The sequence below is a fragment of the Corythoichthys intestinalis genome, chromosome 13 (assembly GCF_030265065.1).
Source record: "Corythoichthys intestinalis isolate RoL2023-P3 chromosome 13, ASM3026506v1, whole genome shotgun sequence".
Taxonomy (NCBI): Eukaryota; Metazoa; Chordata; class Actinopteri; order Syngnathiformes; family Syngnathidae; genus Corythoichthys; species Corythoichthys intestinalis.
Genome location: NC_080407.1, coordinates 46869691 through 46891234, shown reverse-complemented (window position 1 = coordinate 46891234; position 21544 = coordinate 46869691). Strand labels below are relative to the sequence as shown.

Here is a 21544-nt window from a genome sequence, read left to right as displayed (position 1 = left end):
CGGCCCCTATTTGGATTTCCGTCTTCGAGCCACTGAGGTGTCCCGTATAGCCGATTGAGAGCCAATCAGATCCTCGGCGGATGTGACGTCAGCGAGCCGGCCAAGTGGCCTTTGCCAGGCGAAAAGGAAAACGCTGGACATTAAAACAAATTAGTGAGGGAGCGCGTTTCCCTTTCCAAAGTTGACTCACTTGAGTCCCACTCGGATTCTGTGTGTGTCGGTTTGTGTCGGGGGGGCACCTCCCCTCCCGCCAAAATCCTCCTGACCCCCACTCCGGCACCTTGCCCGACTTCCTCAACCTCTTCCCGGCTTCCGTACTCCGGGTTCGGTCATGCCGGGGACACACCTGAAAACCGTTCTCATTGCCAGGCAGGTGTGAGTTTTTTTTTTTTTTTTGGTTCCCAAGAGGACAGAAGAAGAGGAGGGCATGCCCCCCGAGCCCCTCCAGGAGGAGAAGAAGTAAGAAGGAAAGCAGAAGACAAGCCGTAGATGATGTTCGATCAGGCCGCCGTGGGCGACTCGAATCACCGCCACCGCTGCGGAAGCAAGCCGCTCTGTCCGGATGTTCCGGAGCCCAAGTGCCGCTCGCCGGCTCACAGTTCCTCCGACACCCCGGGGACGTCGTCGTCCACGCCGACGTCGTCCAGCGAGGACGGACACGACAAACTTTTAGGAGTGGACCCCGAGTACTGCCGGAGAATCCTAGTCAGGGGTGAGTTTTTTTGCATTTTTTTGTTGGTTTTCTTCCAAGAAACAAACACCTAAAAAAAAAAACTCAGGGTTTATTCTCATGCTCTTTGTGTGCGAGCGTCGAGATGTTAATAAATATTCAATTTTCATTTCAGTCACGCCCTCCTAGAGCGCATGCAAAGTGGATTTAAAACGAAATCACTACAAAATCAATCCAATAAAATGAAATTTTCATCTAAATTTTGCAAAAACATTTGAAAAATCCAACAATTCTAACACCTTTTTTGTATTTAATATCAACCAAACAGAATATAATCATCACAAATCTCCACTTTAAAGTCCTGCTGCATTTATTGTGCTCACAAAAAAATAAATAATCATAAATTGATGTTATTATCGTGTGTACATGGCCTCGGGTGCATGCTATTTTTTCCCCTTTACTTCTTATTAAGGTCACGCAGAGTTCAGCGACCTTCTGCGCACTCGCATTCGTTGTTTTTTCCCCCTTGCAATTTTCTGCCAACGCAAAAATAACAAAACATTTGAAAAAAAAAATCTAACTTTTGCGTTTAAAGTTGGAAAAACGAAGAAAATTTATGTGCGTGTGTATTTATTTGTGCAACTGTACTGTGTTGCTGGCTTATTGGCTTCAATCATATTTAATTCAGGGGCGGCTGTTGATTTTTTTTGAGTGCACACTTCCATATTTCATGATTTCAAAGCTGTGGACAAAGAGCACCTCTGTTTGACCGATAGCAACAAATAGCCACTCGTGCACACACACCCACTCACACACACACTTGCACTTGGAATAATTCTTCGATGGAGGCAACGATAAAAAAAAAAAAAAAAAAAAAAATCAAGAAGAAAAAAAGCAGCAGAAAATATCGTCATAAAAAATCTGAAATATTTATTAAGAAAATGGGTTGGTAAAAAAAAAACTATAAGAAAATAACTTGTTAGAAAACTAAAAATATGATTGGAAGTTCACAAAATTATTCTTTGCAAAAAATATATAATTTTTTTGACAAAGTTACAAAAAAAAAAAAAATCACTATACAGTATGTTACAATAGTAGTAGTAGTAGTAGTATACAAATATTAACAATATTAGTGTGAATATATAAAGTTGCACCATGCTTACTCTTTTTAAATGTATATATTAGTCGCAGTTTAATTCGTAGTTATCAACAATACATTTAACCCTTTAAGGCTAAAGATTATTTTTTGGTCATTTAAAAAAAAAACATAATAATTACTACAGTATGCTATAATAATACTAACAATAATACTTAGTAGTAGTAATATTATATCATCACTTTATAGTTATAATAATCAAAACAAATAATATTAACAATATTAGTGTGTTCACTGAAAAAAATAGTGGATTTACTTGATAGAATCACTGTAACAATTTGCACTTTTATGAAGTCAATTTTACTAATTGCAATATAAAGTTCACTTCACAAGCAGTAAAATTTCGCGGATTTACTTGAAAAAATCATTGTAACCATTTGCACTAACTTTTTTTAACCCTTAAATACCTGCAACATGATGCAATTCTCAGAGAATCCCAAAATTTGACAAATAAGATCCTAATGAAACTTTTTTTTCAAATTTGTAAAAAGGAAAGTCAAAATAAATAGGTGTTATAAGCGCTCTAATATTGCTAAATTCTGTTTCTTTTCCTCATGGAACCTGCAGATGCATGTGTTGACTTGCATCCATTTTTTTCCCCCAAAAAGAAATGTCAAAATTCTGAATTAGTCTCAAAATTATGAAATTTTAGATGTATCAAATGTGATACACTTGGCAATAAAGGGTTTAAGTGAATTTTACTGCTTGTGAACTGAACTTAATATTGCAAGCAGCAGTAAAATTTATTAATTTATTTACTTAAGAAAAGTACATTTACTATTGCAATTACTTAATAAAAGTAAGCAGCAGTAAAATTTACTTAATAACAGTAAGTAAGTACTGCTTGCAATATTAAGTTCAGTTCACAAGCAGTAAAAATTTACTTAATAAAAGTTAGTGCAAATTGTTACAATGATTTTATCAAGTAAATCCACCATTTAGTTACAATATGCCACCTCTTGTTAAATATACATATATTATTCGCGTTTAGTTCGTAGTTATCAATGATACATTTAACCCTTTAGGACTAAAGATTTTTTTTTTTTTTTGCTAATTAAAAAAAAGCATAAAACTTAAAAGACCTGGCGTAATGTCAAATCAGGACGCCAGGACTTTAATTGATTTGATTGAATTAGAATTATTTTTTTAATGACATATGGCCTCTAATTAGACTTTAAAGTTGATTATTAAAAAAAAACAAAAAAAAAAAAACAAAAACAAACAAAAAAAAACAGTCAAATTCATTTAAACTGGGAATACTGGCTGTGGCTATCTTTCAGTGCTATTGACGTCGAGCACCGTCAATGGCAGCAAACGAATTCAATGAGACAAAATTTTTATTCTATGTTTGTATGAATTATTTGTAGTTGCACCACTTTTAAAAAAAAATAAAAACATTTTAAACTATTGCATCACAATTAAATTTAAAAAATACTTAGACATATACAACAATATCATTTACATAACATAAATACAGTACTTTTATTGCAACCATGTAAATCCAAACATACTACAACAAAAGAAAACTATATATTATATTATATTTATCATCAATTCCAAAATCTACATTATTTATATACATGCAACATTCATCTTCATTATTATTACATATGTATTCAATTTATTATTAGATGCCCCAGTCCAAGTGTAGTGTCATTGAATCCATTTATTTTGGGATTTTTTTGAAAAAAAAATTAGACGCCAAAGGCACCATCCGGGAGATTGTGCTTCCCAAAGGGCTGGACCTGGATCGGCCCAAGCGCACCCGAACCTCCTTCACGGCCGAGCAGCTGTACCGCCTGGAGGTGGAGTTCCAGCGTTGCCAGTACGTGGTGGGCCGGGAACGAACCGAGCTGGCCCGGCAGCTCAACCTGTCCGAGACCCAGGTGAGCACAAAAGACACGCCCACTATCCCGAATGGTTATTTCTCGAGTTGATTTTTGGCTGGCGACCAGTCTCGAGTGTTTGTCGGTGACGTCCCAGAACACGCCAGACGTGTATGGCGGCCTTGTGTTCCGGGCCCGGACGCGACATGACGTCAAGCTCTCGTGTTGTCCGAGACAACAGAGGCCTCGCTGTCCGCGACACTTGGCTGTTTCCTTCGTCTCACTTTATTATTTTGACGGATTAAATGTAAAATGACCACCCAAATAAATAGAGATAAAGCGGAAAACACTCAGATTCTGCTCTGAGACCCCCTAATTTGGCCAAATTTCAAAATTTTCCGATATGCATATTTGATACATCATTGGAAAGCTTAAAATCTCAATTTTCTGGGGGAAGAAAAATTTTGCACTTGAGGGTATTTAAAAGTAAAATTAAACAGCAAAACCTGAACTGGAGCATGAAAGAGCACAATTAAAGACGCCATGATTTTAACGAGATATTGTCGCATACATGTCTTGTTTCGATCCAAAAATTCCATCTAGATATGTTAGTTGATAATTAATCGATCCAAACAAAGAAAAATTGAGAAAAAAAAAAACGTTTAAAAGGGTAAATATATGAAAAAGAAAATCTCAACCACTCCTTGATGTCTTGATTTCTGCATCGTGAGCCTTGTTATATTACCGTGTTTCAACCATAAAATCCCCGAAAAATCCCCCATTCACAGCTGTGTCTTGACACTCGGTACATGCTACATGAAATTTTTGGATCGAAACGAGGTAAGTACGCGATAATATCTTGTTGAAATCATGGCTCTCACCTCCAGTTAGGGTTTTGCTGTTTAATTTTTTTCGTATGCTGCCATAGTAGATTCATGGCACTTTAAGTCCCTAAACTATTTTTAATTTGTCTGTTTTACCCTGGAGACCTCCGTTTACAGATGTCGCGCAACTGCTTTTGTTTCGACCTAGCCATAAAACAGAAGGTAAGTAGTTAGGGTTGTTCCGATCATGTTATTTTGCTCCCGATCGTTTTAGTTTGAGTATCTGCCGATCCCGATATTTCCCGATCCGATTGCTTTTTTTTGTGCTCCCGATTCAATTCCAATCATTCCCGATAATTTTTCGCGATCATATACATTTTGGCAATGCATTAAGAAAAAAATGAATAAAACTCGGACGAATATATACATTCAACATACAGTACGTATTTGTTTATTATGACAATAAATCAAGATGGCATTTACATTATTAACATTCTTTCTGTGAGAGGGATCCACGGATAGAAAGACTTGTAATTCTTAAAGGATAAATGTGACTTTGTATATTGTGACTAAATATTGCCATCTAGTGTATTTGTTGAGCTTTCAGTAAATGATAAAGTAGCCATGCCTAAATGCATGATGGGAAGTGCAACCATGACTGTGCGTAGTGGCACCAATTGATATATCTTCTCTGCGTTGGGAAATAACATAAGGTGTTAAGATAAAGATCAACTACTACCTTTCTTCCCCACATTGTTTCCCACGATATTTCTTAATGTTGAGAGAGGGATTGTAAGGCTTTAGTCAATTAAAAAAAGGCTCCAAAGACTGCCAAAATCCACTGTACTCATTTTACGCTGCCTTTTAGCTCTATATATAGGTAAAACGGCGCCATTATAGATTGAACGCGACAATGCGTGAGTGGGTCGTGCAGCGCAAGCGTTAATTGCGTCAAATATTGTAAGGTGAATAATTTAAAAAAATTTAATTACCGCCGTTAACGCGTTAAATTGATAGTCATACTTTAAGCCAAAACTAAAGACTCTGGATGAGTGTTTGTAACGTTAAATACAATTAGAAAACGATTTAATAAAAAAAAAAATATATATTAATATATATATATATATATATATATATTTTAAAAAAAAAAGGCATGTCCAATATTTTTTTGCCGATTCCGATACTTTGAAAATGACGTGATCGGACCCGACATTTTTATGAGGAATCGTATTTATTATTCGAAATGTCGGTCATTTTTAGCTTAGAATTATTAATTGATGTCTAATATTTAGTTAAAAAAAAGAAATATTCACTCGCATATTTATAACTTTGAAACAAATTACGTCACAATGAAATAATTAGCGTCTGTAAAAAAGTCACGGATATTTACCTCATAACTATCGCTTAATTGTATTTTTTTTGTGACTGTTGCATTTCCAACAATATTTTAGATGATAAATAAACGATCCAAACAAGGAAAAATTTAATAAAAAGATTTAAAAGGTTAAATATATGAAAAAGAAAATCTCAACCACTCCTTGATGTCTGCGATTTCTGCAACGCGAGCCTTGTTATATTACCATGTTTCACCCATAAAATCCCCCCAAAAAATCCAGCTGTGGCCATTCACAGCTATGTCTTGACGCTCGGTGATACATGCTACATGGAGTTTTTGGATCAAAAAGAGCTGAGTATGCGATAATATTTCGTTAAAATCATCGCGTCTTTATTCTTTCTCTCTCATGCTCTCACCTCCAGTTTGTTTTGCTGTTTAAAAAAAAAAATAAAAAATAAAAAATTTTTTTTTAAATGCGCTCCTGTTCAAAATTGTTTGATCCCCCAGAAAATTGGGATTTTAAGCAATCCAATGATGCACATATTTTAAACTTTTTAACAAATTACCTCACAATGAAAAAAATGGTGTCTGTAAAAATGTCACAACTATCTACCACATAACTATCGCGAAATTGTATTTTTTTTTTGTGACAGTTGCATTTTCCCCAATATTTTAGATGATAAATAATCACTCCAAACAAAGAAAAATTTAAAAAACATTTAAAAGGATAAATATATGAAAAAGAAAATCTCAACCACTACTTGATGTCTGTGATTTCTGCATCGCAACCCTTGTTATATTAATGTATTTCACCCGTAAAATCCCCCAAATCCAGCTGTGGCCATTCACAGCTATGTCTTGACGCTCGGTGATACATGCTACATGGAGTTTTTGGATCGAAAAGAGGTGAGTACGCAATAATATTTCGTTAAAGTCATGGCGTCTGTAATTCTGCTCTCGCGTGCTCTCACCTCCAGATAGGGTTTTGCTGTTTGAAGAAAAAACATTTTTTTTTTAAATGCCCTTTTGTTCAAAAATTTTCTTCCCACAGAAAATTGAGATTTTAAGATTTCTAATGATGCATCACACATGCATATTGGACAATTTTGAAATTTGGCCAAATAAGGGGTCTCATAGCGGAACATCAAGTCAGCTGAGTGTTTTCCGCCATATATGTTATGGGTGGAAAACATTCAGGTGACTTGAAGTTCTTCTCTGAGAACTCCAATTTGGCCAAATTTCAAAATTGTCCGAAAAAAAAAAAAATACAGCAAAACCCTAACTGGCGGTAAGAGCATGAACGAGCACAATTAAAGATGCCACGATTTTAATGCGATATTGTCGCATACTTACCTTGTTTCGATCTTAAAAACTCCATTTAGCGTATATCACCGAGTGTAAGGACACAGCTGTGAATAGCCACAGCCGGATTTTTCGGGATTTTATGGTTGAAACATGGTAATATAACAAGGGTTGCGATGCAGAAATCGCAGACGTCAAGGAGTGGTTGAGAATTTTAAAAAATATATTTACCATTTTGATAGTTTTTTTCTTCTTCAATTTTTCTTTGTTTGGATCGATTATTTATCATCTAACATATCGGGGAAAATGCGACAGTCACAAAAAAATTAAATTACGCGATAGTTATGAGGTAGATATCCTTGACTTATTTACAGACACCATTTTTTTTCATTGTGGCGTAATTTGTTTAAAAGTTTAAAATATGCGAGTGAATAATTTTTTAAGGTTTTTGTTTTTAACGATATATTAGACATGAATGATTCTAAGCTAAAAATGACAGATATTTTGAATAATAAATATAATTGCTTACCTTGTTTTATTGGCTGGGTTGCGCGATGTCTGTAAACAGGGGTTTCCAGGGTAAAACGGACAAATTAAAAACAGTTCGGGGGTTTAATGCGCCATGAATCTGCTATGGCAGCATATAGACATATTTTTCTATCAAACAAAACTGTTTTTTTTTTAGCTTAAAATACAGCAGTTTATTTTAAAGAGGGGTGCAAGAGCAGAAACTGCTTTTTTCAGTCTTGTCTGGGTTTTCCGCCATATACAAATATTACAACTATTGCAACACCATGGACGGTAATAGTCGTCTAAAAAAAGTCCTTCATCACGTTAAATGTTAAACTTTGTCATATTACGACTTAAAATGGTGAAATTTCATCATCAATTATTTCTTTTGTTTGAACAATAGTATTTTATAAATCCTACATCGGCTGCCATTGACGGTGATAGACGTTCAAATCCATTTTTGAGTAATTAAAATGAGTGTAAGACCTTTAAAAATGTGTTGTGCGTCGCAACACTTGATTGAATTTGAAATAATAATTAATAAAAAAATAGAGCTAACCAAATATCGGCCAATTTTTTTTAGATGTAATACAGTATTTTAATCAATAAATCAAATTTTGGTGCAGATTTTCCACCACAGAACCAAAAATTGCCAATTAAATTGAATTTGCTGCACTGTAAAAAAAATTGTCTGAAAACAGCAACAAATCCTTATAGCAACCTTTTCGCTACATATTAACGGAGTGGCTATCATTGACTGGGATAGACGTCCAATTCATTTAAACTGGAAGCAAATGGCACTGAAGACTTAACTCAATGGCTAGCATCGACGACATTAGCATAGCATTTGGTTGGTCTTTAGTACTATGAGGGGGAGGCGCAACGGGCCTCATAACTGTCCCAAGTGCTTTTGTGCTAAGGAGGGATTAGGGCAGCCATATCTATAAGAGCGGGTTAACCCCTGGCTGAACCTGCCGGCTCCGATGGCGACCGGTCCGGTGAGGTCTCGAAAGGTCGCTATAGTTTTCCGAGGAACCTGACGGTTCTCGTACCAAAGGCAAAAAAACACGACTAGAATGGTGCTTTCTGAAGTTTTTCGGTTGACTTCACGATGATTCGACGCTAACCAACTGATTCGTAGACTCCCGTTCAACCAGAGTCCAGGCCCCGCGCCGGTAAATTATTGTGCGTACCAGTAAATCTAAGATCTGTAAATCATATTGTCAGTTCTAAAGTCTCTTGTGCTAAAACTAGCATTAAACTAGCTTAACTAAACTAGCTAAAGCGCTATTGGCAGATATTGGTCCAGGTCAATGTCAGCCGCATTGGACCAAAAAAAAAAAAAAAAAACGAATATGTCTGGAGCCGAAAAAATTAAAAGCCTAAACCTAATAATGAAAGCAACACATGCTGTAAGTATATGTGTTAGCTATATTAGCCTTCAATCAAAATGACTAAGTCAGCTTAAAATTTAATATTAATTTTACCTGCAGTGCATCCATATGACTACTCTGTTATATGATGTTACCTCAAGTTTAACTTCATTACAATATTAATGATCTGTTTCATTGCTTTTATGAAATGCAATAAAGAAATCAGTTTTTAATGTCATTTTTATTTTGAGGTTTCGAAAAACAACAAAATGGAACTTGCATAACATGTCCCTTATCTGGGCATGTCTTTGATTTTCTTTATTATCTCGGTTTTGTTTTTGAAGTCTGCTGATTTATGTTTCCTTCATGTACTCACCATCTGTAAACAGTTTTCCATGCTTTACTATCTCCCGGGTTGCAACAAAACATGCAGCAGTAGTGGAGTTTGGCGATGAATCCACTTCTTAAAGTTCTTCAGAAGTAATGGATTCGCACTTTTTGTCTCACTCCCGACTGAGAGAGCGTGGCATCTAGCCCTGCTGATTGAAACGTGTGTCGCAGGCTATGACGCAAATCTTCGTTGACAAAAATGTTGAAATTTAATATTTCTTCTACACATTTTTAAAGCATTGGAAAACGTTAAGAATCTTTGTCTCGTTTTTGTCCTCCTACAGAAACCATAATCAAAACAAAACAAATATATTTCCCTCAAACCGGTGTTCTGATATGGAGATTAATGTCTCCTTCATGTAGTCATGTAGTAAATGGTTTTCCATGCTTTATTATCTCCCGGGTTGCAACAAAACATGCAGCAATAGTGGAGTTTGGCGATGCAATCCACATCTTAAATGTATTTTTGCGCTCCTCTAAGTTGTACAGAAATAATGGGAGAGCCTGGCATCTAGCCCGACTGATTGAAACGTGTGTCGCAGGCAATGACGCAAATCTTCGTTGACAGAAATGTTGAAATTTAATATTCATTCTACACATTTTTAAAGCATTGCAAAATGTTAAGAATGTTTCATTTTTGTCCTCCTACAGAAACTAGGGTTGTCCCGATCATGTTTTTTTGCTCCCGATCCGATCGTTTTAGTTTGAGTATCTGCCGATCCCGATATTTCCCGATCCGATTGCTTTTTTTTGCTCCCGATTCAATTCCAATCATTCCCGATAATTTTTCCCAATCATATACATTTTGGCAATGCATTAAGAAAAAAATGGATAAAACTCAGACAAATATATACATTCAACATACAGTACATAAGTACTGTATTTGTTTATTATGACAATAAATCCTCAAGATGGCATTTACATTATTAACATTCTTTCTGTGAGAGGGATCCACAGATAGAAATACTTGTGACTTTGTATATTGTGACTAAATATTGCCATCTAGTGTATTTGTTGAGCTTTCAGTAAATGATACTGAAGCAACAACATACATAAAAAAGAAACAACATAAGGTGTTAAGAAAAAGATCAATTGCTACCTTGCTTCCCATGATATTTCTAATCGTAGGGAGAGGGATTGTAAGGCTCTAGCCAATTAAAATAAGGCTCCAAAGGCTGCCAAAATTCACTCTACTCATTTTACGCTGCCTTTTAGCTCTCTATATAGGCAAAACGGCGCCATTACAGGTGGAGCGCGACAATGCGTGAGTGGGTCGTGCAGCGCATGCATTAATTAATTACATATTTAAACGTGATACATTTTTTAAAAAATTAATTACTGCCGTTATTGGGATAAATTTGATAACCCTACCTTAAGCCTAAACTAAAGACTCTGGATAAGTGTAACATATTATGTCTGTAACGTTAAATACAATTAGAAAACGAATTAATTAAAAATACATATATATTAAAAAAAGGCATGGCCGATATTTTTTTGCCGATTCCGATACTTTGAAAATGACGTGATCGGACATCTCTAATAGAAACCATATCAAAACAAAAAATATTCCCTCAAACCGGTGTTCTGATATGTCGATTAATGTCTCTTTCATGTACTCACCATCTTTGAAAGGTTTTCCATGCTTTACTATCTCCCGGGTTGCAACAAAACATGCAGCAGTAGTGGAGTTTGGCGATGCAGTCCACTTCTCCTACAGAAACTATATCAAAACAATTTTTGAAAATGCTCCAGGGAGCCACTAGGGCAGTGCTATTCTCAAAACACGGGTTGACTACCCCCGGTACAGGTTTTTGGACTAAAATGTCACCTGACACGGTTAAGTTCATGGACAGTTTTTTAGGAAACCGAGTCGTCATCTAGCTTCTAACCATCGACGCAATCGCTCTCGGTGAACCACTTCGCCGTCTTGATGTGGCTTGCCGTTTTATTATTTTTTTTGCGGCTGTGCGTATTCACAGCAGCTGATTGGCTGACCTCTGCCCGACTGACAGGCTGGTACGCCCTTGATTTTAACCCCCATTGCCGCCCCTTCTGTTTTATTCGGTAGCGCTACGAGACACTTTAGCTGACTCGTCGTAGCCAAAATTTGTACTTTGCTAGCTCCGGCAATTTGCTTCTGCGCTGCTATTGAAGCAAACTTGTGGTTTGTGAGCGCGGCGGGCAAAATACAGGTCACACCATATCCAGATCTCCTCGTTAATCTCTGCCCCAGCGCTGAACCCTGGATCCCATTAAAAAGGATTTACATGCAATAGTGTAGATGTAGCGAAGGCAGCTTTGCTTTCTTCTCCTCTCATCAATTTCCCTCCAATCAAATCCTTCGCCACGGAAAGGAGCGGAGGCCCCGCCCCGCTCGAGCTTTAAACGTAGCGTTGGGTGTCGCGGACTTTTCCCTGGCACGGGTTTGCGATCCCATTATACGTGTCATGGCCACCAGCTGACTCATGAGCTCGTTCGCAAGCATCCCGGTGACTCCGCCCCCGGAGTGAATTGATACCGTCTCACGTAAACGTTTTATCCGCTCGCGGGTAGGGATCGGCGCTCCGGTCGCTAGGGATCGGCTTTTCGTATGCGCGGCCTCTCCGGTGACCTCGCCGCGCCCTCCTCTTCGCGCGCAACACGCTATACGCGATGAATTAAACATGGCAGGCGAAAGCGGAAAGAGATCCTCCAGATTAGATCTCGACATCCAGCTATCACGCTGATTATCCAAGTATGGGCCACCTAATGGAAAACTCGGGTGGTAAACTAGTTCACAAAAGTTTCTCTCACAAATGTGTATGAATGCAAAATGGATGTCACATCCAGGAAATCTAAGGCCCCTTTCAGACATACGCTAAATTCCGGTTAAATCATGGATAGCCATTATCTCTGAAAGCAATTTCCCAGGTAGACTGACACAGAGATGACACCAGGTAGCGTCCTAGAATAAAGTCCGGGATTTACTCGGGACAGGCATGTGTGAAAGCAGCTGTTTAATTCCCGGATCACAGCGCAAATTAAACTGGAAACATAACGAAATTAAGTTCACTCAATCTAAGAACCGAGGAAGAGACAGTCTATCGTACATCTATGGAAATGTGTGGTTAATTTGTTGCCGATGCCGTTTTTTTCCGGCCAGCAGCAGCCACTGTAAGTAATTTAAAAAGACGCCAATGTTGTGGAGGTGGGAAACACACTACTAATTTTGCTACTGAAAGTCCGACCTGCATCATAGCTAGCATAACATTAAACTGTGTGAACTTGATAACCTGTAAAACTCATGTAGGAAGCTGCAAAGGCTCCATCATCAATTGACAAGACAAATCCCACAGTTTGCTCCACGCCATCCCGTAGGGGGCCGACCTATCGAGCATTGAGGTTTTAGAGATGACACCGGGTAGCGTCGTAGTGTAATGTCTGGGATTTACTCGGGACGTGGCATGTGTGAAAGCAGCTGTTTAATTCCCGGGTCACAGTGCAATTTAAGTGGAAACATTTTGAAATTAAATTGCTACTGGATCTTAGAACCGAGGAAGAGACTTCTATCGTACATCTATGGAAATATGTGGTTAATTTGTTGCCGATGCTGGTTTTTTTTTTTTTGGCCAGCAGCCTCTTTAAGTAATTTAAAAAGACGCCAATGTTGTTGAGGTGGGAAACACACAATTAATTTTGCTACTGAAAGTCGGACCTGCATCAGAGCTAGCATAACATTAAACTGTGCGAACTTGCTAACCTGTAAAACTCGTGTAGGAAGCTGCATAGACTCCACCATCAATTGACAAGACAAATTTCAATTGTTTGCTTCACGCCTTCCCGTAGGGGGCCGACCTATCAAGCGTTGAGGTGGCTTTCACTGTTCACTGTGATAAACTGAAACATGCTGGGTTCTAACGCCAGATTTAGGTGGAAATAGGACAAAGGTTTTAGAGATGACACTGAGTAGCGTCGTAGTATAAGTAGTATCTAGTTGCTACTGGATCTTAGAACCGAAGAAGAGGCAATCCGTCGTACATCTATGTAAATGTGTGGTTAATTTGTTACCGATGCCGACCAAAAATGACGATATGTCCAGGTTATAAAATCAGTTTGATTGGCCGATGACTTGACCCAACACACACGCTCACACTCAAACACCCCCGACAGAAATACATGTCGACAACATGCTGCCTCCTCCGACCTCTTCGAAGAAGGGGATATTAGAAGGTTTTTTTTCAGCCAGCAGCAGCCACTGTAAGTAATTTAAAAAGACTCCAATGTTGTGGAGGTGGGGAACACACTACTAATTTTGCTACTGGAAGTCCAACCTGCATCAGAGTTAGCATAACATTAAACTCAGTGCTTAATTTCTAAATCATAAGATGCCGGAACGCAAAGTACATATGACAGCGCAGGGGATGACGAAACGGGCACAGGTCCCGGAACATACGCAGAAAATGGCGCTGAAAACAACACGCAAATGCCCACTAGCCATGCTGTGGGGCTTTTTTCCCCTTTATTTATGCTTTTCTGACTTGTTTTTGTCTTCCTATTGAAAAAAGACAGTAAATGCAACTGTCTTTTTGCCATGTTGAAATAGCGTTTGATCCTGGCTGCTTGCTCCCCAGATGCCACAAATTTCAAGTTTTTTTTTTTTTTTGTATGTCAGAGGCGTGATTTGTTGGTCCAGCTTTTCAGTGGATCAACAAATCTCAAACAACTCCTCTCCTTATACCCCCCCCATTCGGGGCTATTACAATACATTTTTCTAAAAATGCTATACACGAGAGGTGCCGGATCTGCCCAAATAAGTCCCGGAACACAGGGAGGCCAAAATCAAGAGGTGCCAGATCTTGTTCCGATAAGATCCGGTACAAATTAACCCCCGATTAAAGTGTGTGAACTTGCTAAACTGCAAAACTTGAGTAGGAAGCTGCATATTTATATATATGTTGTAAAAAAAATATATTTTTATAATGGGTCAAAATTATTTTTCAAATAGATCATGACTAGCACCTTAGATGTCATTTGCTCTGCATATTAAAAAAAAAAAAAATTAGGGTAGGGCAATTTTATTTTTCAAATGAGATTTTTTCTTTGATTGAAAATATTTTTTTTGATTGAATCAAATTTTTGGGGGGATTGAATGATTTAGACACAAATGTCCTATGCATAATATGGCCCAAACTCAAAAAAGATTGCTTCAATCAAAAAAAAACTTTTTTAATGGAAAATTAAGTGTTCAAATGCAAATTTTAAAAATCTCAAATATTTTTTCGTATTCAAAAACGTTTTTTACGATTGAATTTTTTCTTTATTTTTTATTTTTTTGAATGAAGTGATTTTTCTTTTTGAAAATATATATTTTTGAAGCAACTTATTTTTTAATTTAATAAAAAAGACATAAACATCCTACCCGTAATATGGCCCAAACACAAAAAGGATTACTTCAATCAAAGAAAACTTTTTCAAAGAAAAATTAAGTGTTCAAATGCAAATTTCAAAAAAATCTCAATTTTTCCGCAATCAAAAACGTTTTCTACGATTGATTTTTTCTTTTTTTTTTATTGATTTTTCTTTTTGAAAATATAAATTATTTTTTGAAGCAACTTATTTTTTGATTGAATGATAAAGAAAAAAATGTCCCAGCCAGAATTTGGCCCAAACGCAAATCAACATTACTTCAATCAAAAAAGTTGCTTCAATCGAAAAAAACTTGACTCCAATCAGAAAAAAAAAAAAAAAAATCAAAGAAAAATAGCCTTCACATGCATTTTTTTTTTAGTTTCAAATTTATTTTTGCATTCAAACACATTTTTTTCATTGAAGCAACTTTTTTTTTGGATTGAATCATAAAGACACAAATCTACCTCCATATGGCTCCGCCCAGGGGATACAATTTTTGACTGGGGTAACTACATTGGCACGACACCGGCGGACGTATCATATTCAGTGGATGACGATCTTGGCCAAAAGTATTGCCTAAGCAGCCTGATTTAGAATTTCCCTCAAGAATGACGGGAAACAAAAAAAAACGGTCATTGTCAAATTATTATTATAAATATTCCTGTAAGTTAATTTTTTTGCTGACACTGCGTTTCAGGGTCATCAACATGTTCTGCTCCCATCGTTGCAGTATAATGTCTGGGATTTCCTCGGAACGTGGCATGTGTGAAAGCAGCCGTTTATTTACCGGGTCACAGCACAAATTAAACTGGAAACATAACGAAATTAAGTTGCTACTCGATCTAAGAACCGAGGACGAGACAGTCTGTTTTCTGAAATTTCCAGGTTCGCGCTGAATCAGTAACAGGCACACTTTTGATCAATAGACGATGTTTATTGATTAGAAAATGTAGAATAAATGATATTCATTGATTACAATCCCACAAGAGCAAGCAACAAGTATCAAAAACAAGCATAACAAATGTCAACGATGACGCTAGATTTGAGTTTGTCAACCCCAGAATCCCCGCGCTACGTTACAGCACAACCAAGTGTCCCCTAGCAATGAAAATCGCTTACCGTGACAAATGAGTGGGAAGCCAGCAACACTCCGGCAGAGCGGCAAAGGAAGTCCGCCAGGGGTCACGTACAGATCGCCTGGCTTTGTTCCTTTGCCGCTCTGCCGGAGTGTTGCCGGCTTCCCACTCACCTGGAAATTTCGGAAAACAGTCTATTGTACATCTATGGAAATGTGTGGTTAATTTGTTGCCGATGCCTTTTTTTCGGCCAGCAGCAGCCACTGTAAGTAATTCAAAAAGACGCCAGTGTTGTGGAGGTGGGAAACACACTACTAATTTTGCTACTGAAAGTCTGACCTGCATCAGAATTGGCATAACATTAAACTGTGTGAACTTGCTAACCTGCAAAACTCGAGTAGGAAGCTGCATAGACTCCACTATGAGTTGACAAGACAACTCCCACAGACTTTGCGCCACGCCTTCCCGTAGGGGACTGACCTATAGAGGTTTGAGGTGGCTTTGGCTATTCGCTGTGATAGAACTCAAACACGCTGCGTTCTAACGCCAGATTTAGGTTGAAATAGGACATAGGTTTTAGAGATGACACTGGGTAGCGTTGTAGTATAAATAGTAGCCAGTTGCTACTGGATCTTAGAACTGAGAAGGAGACAGTCCATCTTACATCTATGGAAATTTGTTGTCCTCCGCCCTCTTCGAAGAAGGGGATATTAGATGTTTTTTTTTCGGCCAGCAGCAGCCACTGTAAGTAATTTAAAAAGATGCAATGTTGTGGAGGTGGGAAACACACTAATGAAAGTCCGACCTGCATCAGAGTTGGCATAACATTAAACTGTGTGAACTTGCTAACCTGTAAAACTCGAGTAGGAAGCTGCATAGACCCAACCATGAGTTGACAAGACAAATCCCACAGAGTTTGCGCCACGCTTTCCCTTAGGGGGCCGACCTATCGAGCGTTGCGGTGGCTTTCACTATTCACTGTGATAAACTCAAACATGCTGTGTTCTAACGCCGGATTTAGGTGGAAATAGGACGAAGGTTTTAGCGATGACACCGGGTTGCGTCGTAGTGTAATGTCCGGGATTTACTCGGGATGTGGCATGTGTGAAAGCAGCCGTTTAATTCCCGGGTCGCAGCGCAAATTAAACTGGAAATATCACGAAATTAAGTTGCTACTGGATCTTAGAACCGAGGAAGAGACAGTCTGTTATTTCTATGGAAATGTGTGGTTAATTTGTTGCTGATGCCGTTTTTTTTCCGGCCAGCAGCAGCCACTGTGAGTAATTTAAAAAGACGCCAATGTTGTGGAGGTGGGAAACACACTACTAATTTTGCTACTAAAAGTCCGACCTGCATCAGAGTTGGCATAAAATTAAACTGTGTGAACTTGCTAACCTGTAAAACTTGTGTAGCAAGCTGCATAGACTCCACCATCAATTGACAAGACTGAGAGACTTTGCGCCAAGTCTTCCTGGAGCGTTGAGGTGGCTTTCACTATTCACTGTGACAAACTCAAACACGCTGGGTTCTAACGCCGGATTTAGGTAGAAATAGGACAAAGGTTTTAGAGATTTATAAAATCTCCTCGCACAGAGAGCACCGAGTCCCCAACACAAGTCTGAAAGTTTCCAACCCGGGTAATTCCTGGTACATCTTCCCATGTCTGAAAGCCATGACATGGGTAAATCCCGCATCATCTTACAAAGGAATTTAGAGGGATATAAGTCCATAAGGGGCTTGAGATACAGCTGCGATCCATAAAGGACAAATGGTCAGTTTGTCTTTAGAGTTTGACTCACATGGCGAACACAGTCCAATAGAAGCCGGAATCAAACCAGAGACTAACACTGTAGCGTGTGTTCACCACCACCCGTTTGTTTGTCTGTTACCGCAGGTGAAGGTATGGTTCCAAAACCGTCGAACCAAACAGAAGAAGGACACCAGCAAGGATTCAGATAAGCGTACGTCATCGTCTTCGGAGTCTTTGGCCACCTGCAACATCCTGCGTCTCCTGGAGCAGGGACGGCTCCTGTCCGGCCCGGCGCCCCCTGCCCCGAACCCCCTCCTGGCCCCTCCGCCGCTGAGCAGCCCCGGGGGCGGCTCCTCCGGCTCCCCCGGTCTGGGCGGCGGCGTCACCCCTCCCGGCTCTCTGTCCGGGGCCGCGTTCGGGCTGCCTCTGCCCGCGTTAGGCGGCACTCCGACGTCCCCCCGGCTGGCCGTTCCGCCGCCGCACTCCCTCTGCTTCTCCGTGCCTCTGCTGGGCGGCGCGCACCACGAGCTGACCTCGGCCTACGGTTGCGGCTCCTCGGCCTTCGAGCCGTACATGAGGATGGACCGGAAGGAGGCCGACCTCGGCGGCAAGAAAACGGTTTCCTAAAATCGATACCGCGGGTATCGCGCGTAAAAGACTGCCGTTTTTATATGCTTTTGTCCTTTGCGTGTGAGGTGAGTGTCCGAATGAGAGCCAGAACAGTGCTTCTCGTGCTGCGAAACACCCGGGCTGTGTCCGAAATCGTTGATATTGTCGAGAAAATGAAAAAAAAAAAAAATTCAGAGGCGAACTACTAGCCGGTGGCAAATCATAAACAATGAATTCCTAGCTTATTTTATCAAGCTAGCGTATAAAAACACACGATTTTATGAAAAGAGTTGTGAATTTGCGAATGATTCCGAACGCAGCCCGCGCTAGAAAAAAAAAAACGTGTAGCATTTAAATATGTTATTTAAATATGTTTGTGGTTCTTGATTTGCCCGTGTTTGTGCGTGAACTAATTCTGTGGTAGCTCTAGCTCTGATAGTTTCTTTACGGCCGCCCGACTCAACGCTTCCGGTCTCCGGCCTGTAAATTCGCCAAAAAAATACTCAGAGATTTGGGGAAAAATCCAGTTTTCCTTAAGTGAATTCGTGACTTTTTAGCTCGTTGGCTCCTAGCGGCGGCGATAGACGGACCAGAGTCACTCGAAAAATTTGCTGTTTTTAGACTTTGCAGTAACTTTAGGTCGTTTACAGTTAAAACGCTGAAACGTCAACCTTTCTACTGTTATAATGGATGATATTTCATAAATGACACATTTCCCGCCATTGACGGGGATAGACGTTTTGACTAAGGGCGTAGGTTTGCATAGGGATGGTAGGGACATAACACTAGCAACTTTTCAGGATGCTCAAATTGTCCCCGCTAACCTTTAAGCAAAGCATATTTAGGTCATATGATGTAAGGATAGAATTGACCATATCATTATTAAGTAAATTATTTATATTATATTCAAACTTAGTTGTACATTTACCCCTTTTCACTTGCTGAATGTGCCGGTCCATTTTCCAGGAGTGCTATGTTGTAGCATGATGAACTACAGTGCAAAATAGTTTCATGAAATTGGGGTGCACATTTAAGAAACAAATGTAAATGAAATACATTATTATCAGCAGAAAAGACTTCCGGGAGCAGGGGTCACCAACTCCAGTCCTCGAGGGCAGTCTGGTTTCCAAGTCTCCCTCCTCCAACACACCTAAATCAAATAACTGGAATCATTATCAGGCTATTGGATAGCTTGCTGATGAGTTGTTCCTTAATACATATTGACTAATCCGAGTTTTATGCCATTGACAGTGAATCACAAAAGTGAGACAACACTGACAAAATGACACAATGAAAAGCAGTCTGTGTGGAGCTTAATTTATTTTCCCCTCAAAATAACTCAAAATATAGCCATTAATATCTAAACCCCTGGCAACAAAAGAGAGTACAGTATACCCCTTAGAAACTACATCCCTCAATGTCCAAATTGAGTAATGCTTGTCATTTTCCCTCCAAAATGTCATGTGACTCGTGTAGGGCTGCAGCTATCGATTATTTTAGTAGTCGATTAATCGATGAACTAGTTAGTTCGAATAATTGAGTAATCGGATAAGGAACATGAAAAATTAAAATACTATGTATGGATCTATGTATAACAAAAGAACAATTGGCTAACTTAGCAAAATTCTGCTAGCTTAAATGCTATTAAATGCTTTTTTTTTTTTTTTTAACAATGCTCTTAACAAATGGTTCAGAAACATATTCCCACAAAAAACGGCTAAATATACCTATAAAATAAATTACAAATGCATGAAAAAAAGACAGGGTCGAACAAAATCTTAGCTTATGTTGGTCTTAACAGGGAGCAGATGGATAAAACCATCTGAAATTAGGCAGATTAGAGGGCAGTGTATCCACCCAAATCAATAAAACTAAATGCAAACACTTTCAAAATAAACCATTACAACGCCACTTTAATTAAACGAATACTCGAAGCAGCAAAATTTAATTCGAATCTTTTTTTCTAATCGAATACTCGAGTTAATCGATTAATCGTTGCAGCACTAGACTCGTTACAGGAGTGCTGTCAGCATTTCTGCGGAGATTGAAGAGGTGGGGGGTCAGTCTGTTATTGCTCAGACCATACGCCGCACTCTACATCAAATTGGTGTGCATGGCTGTCACCCCAGGAGGAAGCCTCTTCTGAAGACGGTACACAAGAAAGCCCGCAAACAGTTTGCTGAAGACATGTCAACAAAGCACATGGATTACTGGAACCATGTCCTATGGCAGGGTTGGGCAAACTATTCCACAAACGGTCGCAGTGGGTGCAGGTTGTTGTTCATACCCATCATGAGGACAGCCTTTCACCAATCTGATTTTTTACAAATGCAATCAGTTCATTGTAGTGCTTCTTGTTTCCGCTGAAACCTCATTGGTTAAACTATCTGTGCTTAATTAGTTTGAACAAAGACCAGGACCCACTGCGGTCCTCGAGGACTGGTTGCCCACCCCTGTCCTATGGTCTGATGAGACGGGCGGGCTTTCTTGTGTACCGTCTTCAGAAAAGGCTTCCTCCTGGGGTGACAGCCATGCACATCAATTTGATGTAGAGTGCGGCGTATGGTATGAGGACTAACAGGCTGACCCCCCACCTCTTCAATATCTGCAGCAATGCTGACAGCACTCCTGTAACGAGCGATATGACATTTCGGAGGAAAAATCACAAGCAGTACTCAATTTGGACATTTAGGGATGTAGTTTATAAGGAGTGTACTCACTTTTGTTGCCAGGGGTTTAGATATTAATGGCTAGATTTCTAGTTATTTTGAGGGGTAAATAAATCGTCTATTATATAAGCTGGACACTGACTACTTTTCATTGTGTCAAAGTGTCATTTTGTCAGTGTTGTCCCATGAAAAGATATCTGTAAATATCTGCAGATATGCGAGGGGTGTACTCACTTTTGTGATACACTGTACTGGGTTTATACGCCTCAGTAGCAGCCCAGCGGCATTTAATGTAAACAGTAATGTTAGCTGCTGCTGGTTGTTTGCTGCAGGCGGCACACCTCAGGAAATGGCGGAGGGGGTACTTCCAGTCGGGGACATGCCACTCAAGTATACCGAAGGGCGCAACGTTGGACAATACTGTATGTCGTAACTGAAAGGTTAATTAGAAAATACGGTTAATGTTTAGAATTAAGCCACATCATTACCAGCAACTCATGTTGCAATGCTCTGAAGAACATTGTTAGCTAGCTATCAGGAATGGCTGTCGAAAGTCAGGACTAAAATATACCGTAATTTGCATCTGACTATAAGCCGCCACCCACCAAATTTGGCACGAAAACGGCATTTGTTCATAGATAAGCTTCACTGGACAATGAGCCATA

The 21544-nt window shown here is 39.1% G+C and overlaps 1 protein-coding gene across 1 annotated transcript; it reads left to right on the top strand.

Moving 5' to 3' along the window:
- The first annotated feature begins 128 nt into the window (after window positions 1-128).
- On the top strand, window positions 129-20364 carry vax2 (ventral anterior homeobox 2). Its single transcript, XM_057853599.1, has 3 exons — window positions 129-712; window positions 3525-3712; window positions 17746-20364. The coding sequence occupies exons 1-3, from the start codon at window positions 490-492 to the stop codon at window positions 18226-18228; spliced, it is 894 nt and encodes a 297-aa protein (XP_057709582.1). The 5' UTR covers window positions 129-489; the 3' UTR covers window positions 18229-20364.
- The last annotated feature ends 1180 nt before the right edge of the window (window positions 20365-21544 follow it).

What these genes read in the sequence shown, in the direction of transcription:
- vax2 (XM_057853599.1), top strand. Translation starts at nt 490, where the DNA reads ATGATGTTCGATCAGGCCGCCGTGGGCGACTCGAATCACCGCCACCGC. An exon ending in CCGGAGAATCCTAGTCAGGG is followed by an intron (nt 713 to 3,524) that starts GTGAGTTTTTTT and finishes AAAAAAAATTAG; the next exon opens with ACGCCAAAGGCACCATCCGG. An exon ending in TCAACCTGTCCGAGACCCAG is followed by an intron (nt 3,713 to 17,745) that starts GTGAGCACAAAA and finishes CTGTTACCGCAG; the next exon opens with GTGAAGGTATGGTTCCAAAA.